Source organism: Carassius carassius, chromosome 36, assembly GCF_963082965.1.
Source record: "Carassius carassius chromosome 36, fCarCar2.1, whole genome shotgun sequence".
NCBI lineage: Eukaryota > Metazoa > Chordata > Actinopteri > Cypriniformes > Cyprinidae > Carassius > Carassius carassius.
The window spans coordinates 15,585,488-15,599,702 of NC_081790.1; the positions used below are offsets into that span (position 1 = coordinate 15,585,488).

Consider the following 14,215-nt stretch of genomic DNA (forward strand, 5'->3'; position numbering starts at 1 on the left):
AAAAGGGAAGGAATATTGACGGGGTTGATTTTAAGAAAACAACTTAATGATAAATGATACTTTATTTTGTTTGTATGTTTACTTTAAAAATTAAAATGGAAATAAAAACCTTTAATTGTCAACTAAAATATTAATTATGTCTTTCGAAACGCAACAGGGTTGATCGTTTTGCCAGTTAAATATGCTTAAAGTTTTAAAAACGAGGTGTTGATTTGAAATATTTAATACTAATGTTTACAAATACAAACTTGGTAACAGAGCTGACATCTTATGATGCATCCTAATCATAAATCTATATAAACATTAGTGGACTTTAATTAGTCGAGTTTACTTTCGTAAAGGAGGATGATGATGCCATTATGACTGTTTATTTATTTTCAATCATTTATTGTGCATAACCTAAGAACACAACTTCAAGTCTTTATAATAATACACTGTCAATTAAAATCGAAAAAAAAAAAATTTAGATAAAAAATGCATAATATTGTTTTTCTTGATTTCCATTGTAATATATAATTAACCCTATATAACCCTTATATTTATTTAATTTAATTTATATATAACAGATAGCATCTGTTTATAGGATGATTCGACTACATTCTACAGAGTTATGAGACATCTCACCCATGTCCTAACTAATGAAAAGCGAGGATGTGGCGATCTTCTCTCTGACCTTCAGAGCTATCGCCATTTCATGCTCTCTTTTTATTTTCATTTTTTTTGTTCTCCTGTGCAGGATGTCTGTCATTTTGTTCCTTTCTGTTCTCCGAGGGCTTCCTCTTAATAGTTTTTTTTATATGTTGTTGTTGTTGTTGTTCAGTTCTCTGTGTTGACCCCATGATGGGCAGCCTTGTTAATTTGTCCTTTTTGTCGGATCCCTGTTAAACGGTTAACCGAGTTGTCATGGAGGGAGGAATATGCGAGACGACTCTCTTCACCAATTACATTATGCACATTTCGGCAACCTTGTTCTTCTTGGGGTGCTGTTTATATTGTTGTGGTAGCTGTTACAGCTTTTTTATGTGCTGGTAAGACATCAGGATGAGGAGTTAAATGGTATTAACGTGACAGAAGCATCTTTCCTGTTTTAACGTGTTTTCCTTTTTTTTTTTGTTTTATGGCAGCTGTTGCCATGGAGACAGCTGCTCTACCCACAGTGCCTGAAGCTCAGGTTGGGGATCACAGACTTGATGTGCTTTCAGACCCACACTCTACACTCACTGTTATAAACCCCGTTTGCATGGGTTTGAGGCATGCTGAGTTTGATTGTGAACAAAGCGTCTTTGCTGCTAATCATCAGTAAAAGATGAGGGTATTTACATAAGGCTATTTAACTTCAGTGATTGCATAAGTTGTTCTTTGCTTGTCAGAATCAGTTTTCTCACTCTCACTACGCTCTCGATCTCTTTCATGCAAGGATGTAACCGAATCTATAAAAAAATTGTGTAAAGGAATAGTTCACCCGAATATCATTTACCCTTCCTCTCATATTTCACATTATTCAGAGTGTTAGTCAGAATTTCTGAGCTGCTGTTTTTGGTGCAACAAAAATAGGAAAGGTGAAAAAAGGAATTATTGACAAAATTGCAAATTTGGTCAATTTTCATACCAACACCATTTTTTCATTTTTATGTAAAACACAAGAACAGACCTGAATGGTAGAGCGTATGTTTTGAATACAAGGAAAATAGATTTGACACTATGACATGAAGTGATTTAGCTGAAGTGGTACATGTGACTCATACAAACCACGTTCCCCTTCACACCTCTAAAAAAATAAGTTAATTAACTAAGTTTGACATTGTTGGTGTGAAATGGTAGTGATTTTTCTCATGTCATGTGAGAGTTTAATGGCTCCACTAGAGGAGACATTATTAGTAAACAATGAGACATTTTTCAGACTGTTCCTCACACAAAGCAATATCAATATCTTAAAGGTCCCGTTCTTTGTGATCCCATGTTTCAAACTTTAGTTAGTGTGTAATGTTGTTGTTGTTGTTGTTGTTGAGTATAAATAATATCGGTAAAATTCTAAAGCTCAAAGTTCAATGCCAAGCTCGATATGTTATTTTACAGAATTCGCCTACAAAAAACGACCCGTTTGGACTACATCCCTCTAGTTCCTGCAGTAATGACATCACTAAAACAGTTTTTTGACTAACCTCCGCCCACATGAATTCACAAAAAAGGGGCGTGGTCTTGTTGCGCTGTTATTTTCATCTCTGAGTCCAATCATTTTTGTTTGGCCTTCCCAGGGACGCTGTACTTGGAGATCAATGGTTACAATTTAGTTCAGATAAGGATTGCCAGTTTTTCAAAACAAATCATGCCCACTTGCTTCTCAAAACTAGCCCAATCGCGTTTCCAGGAGGGCAGCGTGCTCTAAGCTGGTGTCGAATCACAACACAGGAACCGTTGGCACAATCAGAACTCGTTACGTATTTCTGAAGGAGGGACTTTATAGAACAAGGAAGTCATCAGCCCGTTTTTATGAGAGTGAAAACAGCGGTGTACAGATAGGTGAATTGTGTGAAAAATATTGTGTTTTTTTACACGTGAAAACATGAACACAAGTTACATTGCACACTCTAAACACAATCTAAGCTTCAAAAAAGCACGAAAAACGTGACCTTTAATGACTTCAGAAGACTTCAATATAACCACACAAGTGGTAATCACTGCTTTTATGAAGTTATTTTGCTTTTTTCCCCTATTTAGAGCTTGGCAGTATAAAATCACAATCCACTTTCTTTATCTGAGAGAAGTTCTGCCTAAGATCTCTATTCTTTTTTGTGATGGAAAATAATATGGAGCTACAATGACATTTGGGTTCAATAATGTGATGTTTTTATATGTTAAGTGTATATATGTATAAAATAAAAGTGAAAAAATAAATGTTACAGTGAAAACATTGTGAAATAATATAACCGTTTAAAATTTAAAAGTTTAAAGTTTATAAATTAAAAAATGAGTTTTCAGCAGTTATTATCTCAGTCTATAATGCTCTCAGATGGAGCAGCATTTACTACCGGTACACAGAGCCATAGTTCACTGAGAAAAATACACAAACCACTGTCATTATTGCAGTTGATTTCATTGATTTCATAATACTGCGATTTATATCGTCTGCAATTATGAATGCGATTTTGCATAGCTTGTCAGAGAACTACAGCTCTGTGTAGTAAATGCTGCTCCACCTGAAAGCAGTTGGAGATTTACTACTAATCACAGAACTGGCTTTACTGACAAAATGTGGATGACAATTGCCATTAATTGCATTCGATTAATCGTGCAGCCCTTGTATTAGCACAATGAAATGTGAAATATAACTTAGTTTAGTAATAAAGTGTTGTTTGCTTCATGTATGCGCTCAAAAAAAAAAGCGCATATCAGAACAGCACACAGATTAAATGTTTAACCTGCAAGGCTTTAAAACATGCAAATAATGTACTTTTGTGATTGCGAATAAGTGCAGTGTCCCGTGAGTGTAACTCTACTGCTGAGTTAACATGTGATGTACTGTAAATGTATGTTGCGTTGTATAGTATATTGAGACAGAGGTGTCAGAACTGGAACTGTACTGCAACAAAGATCGTGGAGACATTTTTAATCATTCATGGTCAAAAATCATGATATCGCACACCCCTATTTGGAAGTAAGGATTAAGATTGTGCACTCACATATATTAAAGGTAGATAAGGAAAATATTAAATTACTTTTTACTTTCTGGAAACACTTATATCTGTAAAAATGTTTTAGTTGATTATACCCTATACCCTGCTGTAAAAAAAAAAGAAAAGAAAAAAACTCCCCCTTGTCTGTTTCTCTCTTCTTCTGTCAGTCATAAATCCATAAATTGACTCTTAAATGAAAACCAACTCCACACCCCTCCCTCTTTGACCTCTTCTGTCTTTTGTCATTGACTTCCGGCACCGGCAGACCCTGTTTATTCTATGGATGTTGTGAAGTAATTAGAAATTGTATCAAGCTGTGAAACTCATAATTACTCATTTCTCTCCCTCCTTCTTTCTCACCCTCTTTAGTCCTCTCAGTGGAATGCCATCTGTCCTCCTCTCTCTTGCTCTCCATCCTTTCATCTTCTTATTTTACCCAATTAATCTCCTGTCTGTACCTTTCTTCTGGTGGGCATTGTGCACCGTCTTGTTTAGTTTCATCTCTTTCATTGCGACGGTCTAATAGTTTTAATCTGCTCACTGTATTTCAGTGTGTGTGTGTGTGTGTGTTTGTGTGTGAGAGAGAAAGTGCTGAGAATGATTGATGTACTCAAGTCTAAGTGTAAAGTCTTCATGTCTTCTCGCGGTCTCACAGGGCTTGCAAGATTTTCGAGCGGGTGTGAGTATGAATATCAGCCAGGAATTTGAAGGGTTGGTTGTTTGATCTTGGTATGTGTTGGCAGCCAGTTATCAAGGATGCTTTACTTTCCGAACACTACACGTCTGTGTGTGTGAGCGAGGCAGTGTGTATCCAAACGTGTTGCATTAGTAAATTTGGCAGCTGTGACAGGGCTAAGGACGAATTGGATTGCACTTCTGCGAAATTTGGGGACGGGATTATAGATCCCCTATTGGGCTTTATGTGGTGTGTGTGTCAAGACATGGCCTAGTAAGAGGCAACCTGCTGTCTTGCTGCCTTTCCAATAATCCATCCTTACCACAAGGAACCATAATTTCCACAAAAATATATCATAGTTGACTATTATTGCTGCATAAAAATGTGGTAACTTGGTATTAGCCACAGTTTAAAAAATGTAAAGAATAAGCATTAAAAAAACAGCAACTGAGACCTTTTTTCATGAGATTCTATAATTGTTTATTTTGATTTGTTTGTAGTTGCATTTTTAGCATTTGGTGTCCCATTAAAGAGACATCCAGTTTTCCTTGTAGAGAGAATTTTTGGATAAGCTATTATCTAACAGAAATCAGTATGGAAGTAGTTTGTTGTAAATATATACAGTACAGACCAAAAGTTTGGACACACCTTCTCATTCAAAGAGTTTTCTTTATTTTCATGACTATGAAAATTGTAGATTCACACCGAAGGCATCAAAACTATGAATTAACACTTGTGGAATTATATATGGAATTATATACATAACAAAAAAGTGTGAAACAACTGAAAATATGTCATATTCTAGGTTCTTCAAAGTAGCCACCTTTTGCTTTGATTACTGCTTTGCACACTCTTGGCATTCTCTTGATGAGCTTCAAGAGGTAGTCACCTGAAATGGTCTTCCAAAAGTCTTGAAGGAGTTCCCCGAGAGATGCTTAGCACTTGTTGGCCCTTTTGCCTTCTGTCTGCGGTCCAGCTCACCCCTAAACCATCTCGATTGGGTTCAGGTCCGGTGACTGTGGAGGCCAGGTCATCTGGCGCAGCACCCCATCACTCTCCTTCTTGGTCAAATAGCCCTTGATGCCTTCAGTGTGACTCTACAATTTTCATAGTCATAAAAATAAAGAAAACTCTTTGAATGAGAAGGTGTGTCCAAACTTTTGGTCTGTACTGTATATACTGTATCTTTTGAATGCATCTGTCAAGCGCAATTATTAAGTTATTTATTGACAAACACATTTATTTAACACAAACTATACTTTTTTCCATTTAAAGTTTATTGCTTTTAACAAAATTACACAGGTCTTTCAAACTGTGTTCAGTCATGTGAGTCAGGTAATAAGGATGCAACAGTCACCCTAATAAAACAAATGACAAACTAAATGGCATGTATAATGTTAAGTTTGACCTTCTGAGGTAGACAAATATAGACGTTATATCCAACTTTATTCACATACATTTACGTACATACTCCTGTAAAGCAATATATACTACAGAGTATAGCAAATCTCAACTGCTTTTGTTGAAAAATCCAAATTTATCATCACCCAGCTCTTCATATAAAGTTGGATATATACAAGCATGTCCAACTTTCACAAATCTCAACTGCTTCATTGCTTGTATCTTCACAAAATATAAACTTTAAGTGGAAACTAATATAAAATGTAAGCCTAAATGTTTTTTATATGGATATAAGAGGGGTTTAACTCCTATTATGCACACAATTTTTGAATATCATCTAGTACCTGTGGTGGTTTGGAAGAAATTTTGATTACCTCTGTAAATATTTTATTGGGGCACACTTAATATCTAATTCAGCCATTCCAAGGGATATTTCACCCAAAAATGAAAATTCTATCAATAATTACTAACCCTCATGAAGGGGGTAGAGTTCGATACTTTATAGGCACCAACCAAATTGCCTTGATACCATTGAGTCTCGTCGTTCGGTACCAAATTTAAAGAAACCCAAGGGGTAAATCTCATCAGCGTCAGTGAGCCAATAAGCCCGCAGCACTAGCTGGTGTGTTTAACTAGAGGCATGGTGCAGATCGATCAATGTTTGCAGTCTGCTCTCCATAGCTCTCATCTAATACACTGATCGATCTGCACAGTCAGTCCTCGTCAAGTCGACACAAACCTACTAGTTTACACTGGTTACACTCTGAGATGTGTCACACATGTGAGGCTGTCATGTGAATGCACCCTGGCCCCTTTAGATGTAACGATACATTTACACTGGTGTGTTTTTGTTTTAATATGAAAACGATCCTCATCATATACTGGCATTTCCACTTTCTCCGACAAACGCCAAGCGAAATACCAGAAGTCATTCATTTCCAATGGAGCGTGCAGGAGCTGCATGGAGTTCTGATCATATGCAGATGTCCGTTCATAAATACTAGATGACCGAAAGCATGTTATGTGTCCATTCATGCAAACTATAGCATCATACTACATAAGACAATAAATACGATTTATATTCTGCTTTTACTCAAAACTCACTTTAAACCACCATTGAATATTTGTAATAAATTCCGATTGCCGTTTAATGTGTGTTTTGTCTATGTAAGGTTGCTGAAATTAAAGAGTCAGAGCAGCGATCATAGAAGAGAGAAAACAGGCAGACAGCGCTGGAAGCTGCTAATGCTCATCAGGAAACCAGTGGAAAATAATAGAAATCATGATTCTGATCATGAGCAATGTTTTTTTTAATGCGAACACGCACTAGTAAATGTAATTGTAGCCTAACAGATGTGTTAACAAGACTATTTGAGCTTTATTAAAATTTGTGTTGGTTAAATTTTTTTCCTTTGTGCAGTGGCTTAGGAGGTGAGTCTTTGAGTTTGTATAAACCTCAACAAGCTGAAAAACTTAAAACAACGTTTTTTTAGATAATGTAATCTTGTTCAAATTGATTTCATAAAAATGGTATTGATTAAAAAGTGTCGTTCAGGAACCGGTATCAAAGTCAAGGTATTGGTATTTTTTATTTTTTTTTTTACAATACCCAGCCCTATCCTCATGTCATTCCAAACTCGTAAGAACTTAATCGTTAAAAATAGTCCATGCGACAACAGTGGTTCAACCGTCATTTTATATAAAGCTATAAGAATACTTTTTGTGCGCAAAGAAAACAAAAGTATACATTTTATTAAACTATTTCTGCTCTTCTGTTTCTGTCTTCGACGTGCATTCACAAAAGTACTACGACGCACAAGCTGGAATTCTGATGTAGAACTCAGGTGGGCTGTGTCAGTTGCATTGCTGTCTATCCAGGGTCAGAAAGCTCTCGGATTTCATCAAAAATATCTTAATTTGTGTTTTAAAGATGAACAAAGTTCTTATGGGTTTGGAAAAATATGAGGGTGAGTAATTGACAAGATTTTAAATTTTTTTAGAAATAGTTTTGTGTTTTATAGTTTTAGGTGAACTATCCCTTTAAAGATTATTTACTACAAAACTCGGTCATCACACCATGTGCCAAATTGAAATAATGTTTTTGTAATTTTTTTTTATTTCATAGTATTTTTTATTTTATTTTTCATGAGGATGCAAATTGTGCCTGTGAAAATTTGAAAAGTTTGTAATTATCATAACTCAGTCGGTTCTATCTCTTTCCTCAGGTCGGTTATGAGAACGCAGGCACAGTGGAGTTCCTGGTGGATAAACACGGTAAACATTACTTCATCGAGGTCAACTCCCGTCTGCAGGTGGAGCACACGGTTACTGAGGAGATCACAGAGTGAGTGTCTCTCTGTCTCTGAATGGATCTGTCTCTGAAAAAGAATGGTTTGAAAATTACAAATCAGTCAGTAATGTTGCAGTGTGTCTCATTGATTTTACTGTGTGTGTGTGTGTGTATATATATATATATATATATATGTAAAAATCTTTTTAATTCATCATTCATTTTTTATGCCATACTTGACATATCTGAGCCTCATATATATATATATGAATATATATATATATATATATATATATATATATATATATATATATATATATATATATATATATATATATATATATATATATATAATATTTTTTTTACACAAAACCAAGTGTTAACAAAATGCATAATGGTTCCGTTTTTAACCACCTGACTGTCTGACATTTAGATTCTGAGAAGGTATGCTTTTTTTCACAAACTAATGACTCCGCTAAATATTCCTTGACATTTATTAAGACATTTTGTGTGGCCAAATGCAATTAAACTTGCATAAATGTGGGGCGATGTACAGCAGCCCCATAACTCTAATTAACACTCAAAATTTGTATTGTACTACGGCTCTTAAAATGTCCGTGTTGGGAAAAAAAAAAACATGATAATAAGTGCAAAGATATCATCATCTTAGACCCTTTGAAACCTGTAAGATTCTGAGTGGGCTTGTATCTGAAACGCATCCTTCCTCATTTTAGTAAGAAGCTCACATAGAAGAGCGCCTTGGAGAGGAGGAAAGTGGTTTGTTGTTATCTTTTTCATCCCAGAGGCAAAAGACACAGAAGGGAGAGGTTAAATGTGCTAGACTAAATATATAGGTGGGGGAAAGGTGATTCTTCTAACACATGATGTCAGCACATTTTTTTTTAAATATGGACTCAATTAATATTGGGCTGAAAGAAAAAAAGAAAAGCTAATTTAAAAGCTCAAAGGATTCATTAATGTGTCAAAATTGTAAGTTTGTACACATGCACTCTTGGATGAATACGTGTGATTCTAACCTCTCTGGACAATTTTCCATCTTTGCTGCTGGTTCTGACTTTTCTGAATTCGTGGAGCGTGACTGCCTGTGCAGACGTACCAGGGCTCCATTCATTATAAATGTCCATCTTGTCGCATAAAATTGAAGCTGTCAGCTTGCAATTGGCATCGCGTGGCAACCCAGCTCAGAGCGAGAGGCCTTGGAAGCGCATATGACTGTAATGAACTTGATTTCCAGCTCTCTAGCCAGCAGTTGGGCTTGTATGCCAAGACCTTCACCAGCAGCCACCTTCTGTTCCTCATACTGAGTCACTCTACACCCCACCTGCTCTGCTAACTCACTGCCTTTTATGCTGCTCCGGGATAAAGTCTTCACACTTACGCTTCAGATATTAAACTTGACCAGTCTGATCACACCATGTGCATCATGTTGGGTCCAATGCCTGTCCTTCTCACTCTTTTCAGCATGTATATTTATGTTGTACAAATTATTTCTATTTTCATAATCCAAAATTAAGAAGTCAGCATCAGAAAAATCTGGACTGGAAATATTTTGACTTTAGAAAGGTTTGGTCACCTTATTTTAAGGTCCAGTTAAGTATTAACAATGACTTTTGACTCTGTAAACTCCGTAAACTGATTACTGTTTATTAATAGTTATTAGGGATGTAGAATATGGTCATACAGAATATGTACTTTATAATAAGTACAAATAAACAGCAATATTAATAATAGGCAAGCTAATAAGATAGTACTTAATAGCAAAAATGTGTCGCCATAATGAAGGGTACAGAAAGTTTATACTGGATAGATTATTTTTGAGATAAAAAATAAATAAATAGTTTGTCTATTAAAAAAAATGTGGGAAACAAATATAAAGTATAATACAAATAAATTAATCTGTGCTGACAGAAACCCATAAAACAGCAAAAAAGGTTATATAAAGTTATTTTCTTTACATTTTTAAAATACATTTTTTATTCTCATCAGGACAGCAATATTGTGAAACATTATTAAAATATAAACTAAATATTTAATTACTGGGATGGCAAAGCTGAATTTCGAAAGGCCATTACTCCAGTCTTCAGTGTCACAAGATCCTTCATAAATCTTTTTAATATGTTGATTTGTGCTCAAGAAATATTTCTTATTGTGAAATTTGAAAACCGTTGTGCTGCTTAATATTTTTCTTGAAACAAAATACTTGATTTGGATACTTTGATTTACTAGGATTTAGATTCTTTGATAAATAGAAATTTTAAAAGAACAGCATTTATTTGAAAACATCTCTTTTAGAATATTCTAAATGTCATTAGTGCCGCTTTTGATCAATTTGTCTTGGCTGAATAAAAGCATTTTTTGAAGAAATAGTTACTGACCCCAAACTTTTAAACAATAGTTTATATTTTTAATATACATTTTTGCAATATTTTTGCTAATAGTACACCACTCTCTTGCATACCATTAAGTTGACTGAAATTTGCATTATCATTTAGCTTGTATTTTGCTTTTGAAGCAGTCAGATGGGTTTATTAAAGCATGCAAATGTCATGAATGCTTTTTCAGTTGGTTTCCTGTGTGTGTGTGTGTGTGTAGGCCTTTAAAGCAAGACGAAAGAGCTGGAAAAATAGGTTCTCTTTTGTGACGAGCCATTTCAGACTCCAGTAAAAAGAGCCTTATTCCTCCTGACCCTTCCTGCCAATTACGTTCGCCTTAATCTCTGGTGTGTGTATTGTTGATCCTGAGACAATCATATTCAGCTGTATATTTGTATGCAGCTGGTCTTTCGTCTGTCCCCCAGTCTCATTCTCTGTGTCGGTGATATGACCTTCATTTGGGCACAGTAATTAAGATCAATTACCCTCTGCCACTCTGTCGCTCCATGCCACTGGCAAGGTAATAAAATATGCCAGCTGCCCATAATTACCCATCATGTTTTTTATAATTTGTTATCTCCTCCATCTTTGTGTCATTCCTTTGGGTCAGAAAGTCTTAGGACCGTAATAAGACAGCTGACCACAGTTATAGTTGGTGGAAAAACACAGCTGGTTAGTTCTAATCTGTTCCTGTCAGTTCTGGTTTATTGCTTCACGATCATTTACTTGGACAATTTACAGTCTGTCTAGTTTCTAATGAATATTGGTTAAAAAAAGGCAAGATTCAACCTAATTGGCTCTTTTCATTAGCAACTATCCTAAACTGTGGCATAAAGGCAGCAGACAAGAGAAAATAAGTTATTCTCATTTCACACCAGAAGAAAGTCTGATTCTGGTATCAACATTTATTACAGTATAATAAAATCTGTTATAGTATAATATATTGGGGTCGAATGAGAGCGGTACATTAGCTCATAAATGTCATATGCAGGCTTATGTTGGTGTAAGTCATAGTCTACATATTCTGTTTTAAAGATTTTAGGCAAGTGATGGGCTCTATTATGTTGTGTCCCACAGCCCTCTGAAAGTGCAGAGCAATAAATATGACAACAGAGTAAATTAATATCATAAATTAATATTAAAAAAATGCCTTAAATCAATGACTAATCGTTAGCTTGTATAAGCTTTGCATAGCTGCAGCTCTACAATATATTCTGAAACTAAATAAATAGCCATTCAGTTGAGCATTAAATCTTTTACAGTATATTTCAAAAGTAATATTTTTAACAGTAATTTTATTATTAGTAGTATTAATGATATTTGCTTGATTTATTTTATTAATTTAGATTTATATTATTTAATTTTATATGTCTAATTTTACATTACATTATATAATTAACACATAATTTTTTTTAAAAACTTAAATAAGCAGATGAAGGGCATTTGGGAATATAATATAAAATAAAATAATATACTATGGTAATAATAAATTGTTATATTACATTATATTAAACAACATGCATATAATGTGGGTGTTTCTGCAACTACGGACTCTCCAAAAATTTGGAAAAATCAGCTGCTGAGAATTTCAACTTTAACCATCAGAGTCTGTAATGCATATAAAAAGTAGGGCTGTGTATTGCCAAGAATCTGGCGATACGATGTGTATCACAATACCGGAGTTGCTATACGATATGTTGCGATACTGTAAGCAAGACGATATATTGGGATATTTCTTATTTTAGGAATAGTATATAATGTAAGGAAAGCTGTCATTTAGAATACACCACAATATGCAAACCTTAGCAATAAATAAATAAATAAAAATTGTTTAACCAGAACACAGTGTGATCTGCATTTGTAATAATCAGTCCTTGTAACATTCAACGTTATTGAACCCCTTTTTGTGCACTATGAGTAAATGGGGAAAAATAAAAGTGCTTGCAGGATCCTTCAGTTAAATGTATAATATAAAATGTATTTTATAAAAAGACCATATATATTTTTAGACCCTGCTTTAAAGGTTCACAGCTTAAGTTTACAATTGTGACATACAATGTCATAAGATTTTGAGCTGAACAAAAGAATTACATCTGCTTAATATCTATGAAAAATAAAGTGCTAACAGGATTCCCAAAGAAAACAAAACAATTGTAAAACAAAAAATAAATACAGATGTAGAACCTTTCCACTTGGATTTAACAGGTTTTTCAGTTTGAATTTATGTTCTGGGTGGAATCGCCCAACTGCACAAAACGCCCCCAAAATGAGAGAAAGCTGCAACCGTGGGGCAACCCTCTCGCCTATGGCTGTGCGTGAGCCTCTTCATCATGCGGCAAGCGGCGTAACCGAGGCAGCGCCAGCGCCACAGTCCCGCAGTGGACGTTACCACAAAAATATTCAAAAATAATACAAAAATATTCATAATTCCAGCAGCTCATTAATCCTTAGGGTGTTTTATAGTTCTTACTAGTAGAATTCATATCATTATTATCTTAAGTGTTTTTTTTCCCAATTTGATTTTTTACAGAAATACTGAATGACCAAAAAAAAGCACCACCACCAGTCCAGTTAAAATGTTAAGTTAAAATGGCTAATATGCATTCAAACATGGTTATCAAGTTTATTTCTAATTACTAAAGTTATTTTATTAAATAATATTTGATTATTATAATGCTTGACTGACTGATGTTAAGAGTGTACTTTCAGATATTTAAAAAACTGTGCTGGTTTAAACATGTCTGTCAAACGGCCTCATGGACGGGCCTTGGCCAATGAAAGCTACCATAGATTCCAGACCTTCAGTCTATGCGAGAATAGCTTTATACTGACCCTGATTAACAAAGCAGTCTGCTGTCAAATGATTCGCGCAGACATAAAGTAATTTCAGTTGAGTTGAGGGAGCATTTTCTTCAAAAACAAAATTAATCCACCTCGTCTTCAGTGGCTCAAATTTTGGGAGTAAATGGAGAGAGCTACGGCGGTTCTATGTTAAAACGGCAGTGTCAACTATCGTGGGCACGGCCTGTGGCTAATGTGATGTCACATTAGCAGCAATGCTGAAAACAGGTCGGTGGGAGACACTGCTTATTATTTATGAGGATTAAAAAGAAAAAAGACTTGGTGGATGTTTATCAATATAGGGTGGTTGTGTACACACACTGCAAACACACATTTATGTCCAAACAGTGAAGGTGAAATTTACATAATAGGTCCCCTTTAAATCACACTAATCATTAAGTTTTTTGTCAATGTGTGTAATGACACTGTGAATATATTTATAAAGCATCATATGACAAATTTTAACATAAATCAAAAAATGTCACTGCTGGGACTTAAAAGTGCCCATAGTTGCAGAAACACCCATATGCTAATCAGCATTGTTTTAATATTATTTATATTACTGTATTTTTTTATGTTTTCAGTTTCTTTCTTTTTAGGTTTTTGTAATTTTATGCTTTTTTAAATTATTATTAGCGTTTTAAATGTCTCTTCAGCTATATATATATATATATATATATATATATATATATATATATATATATATATATATATATATATATATATATATATATAGCGGTGGGCATAGATACATTTTTTTTAATCTAGATTAATTTTACTTTAATCTTGGAATTAATCTAGAAAAAAATTCAGCTGCATCCATGTTAGCACGTCATGTTTGATGTGGTAATTTCACAGTAGGCATACACACAGGTTTAAAGACTCGTTCTGGCCCCCTACAGATTCGACTAGGTATACATCTGCGCTAAAATATCAGGGT

The 14,215-nt window shown here is 34.6% G+C and overlaps 1 protein-coding gene across 1 annotated transcript in view; it reads left to right on the forward strand.

Annotated features, from left to right (window-relative positions):
- The window catches only part of LOC132117285 (pyruvate carboxylase, mitochondrial-like), a 148,680-nt gene that overhangs the window by 17,009 nt on the left and 117,456 nt on the right, over positions 1-14,215 (forward strand). Inside the window, exon 8 of the mRNA XM_059526462.1 lies at positions 7,977-8,095. Coding sequence (XP_059382445.1) covers positions 7,977-8,095 — 119 coding nt within the window. The remainder of the gene's footprint in view (positions 1-7,976; positions 8,096-14,215) is intronic.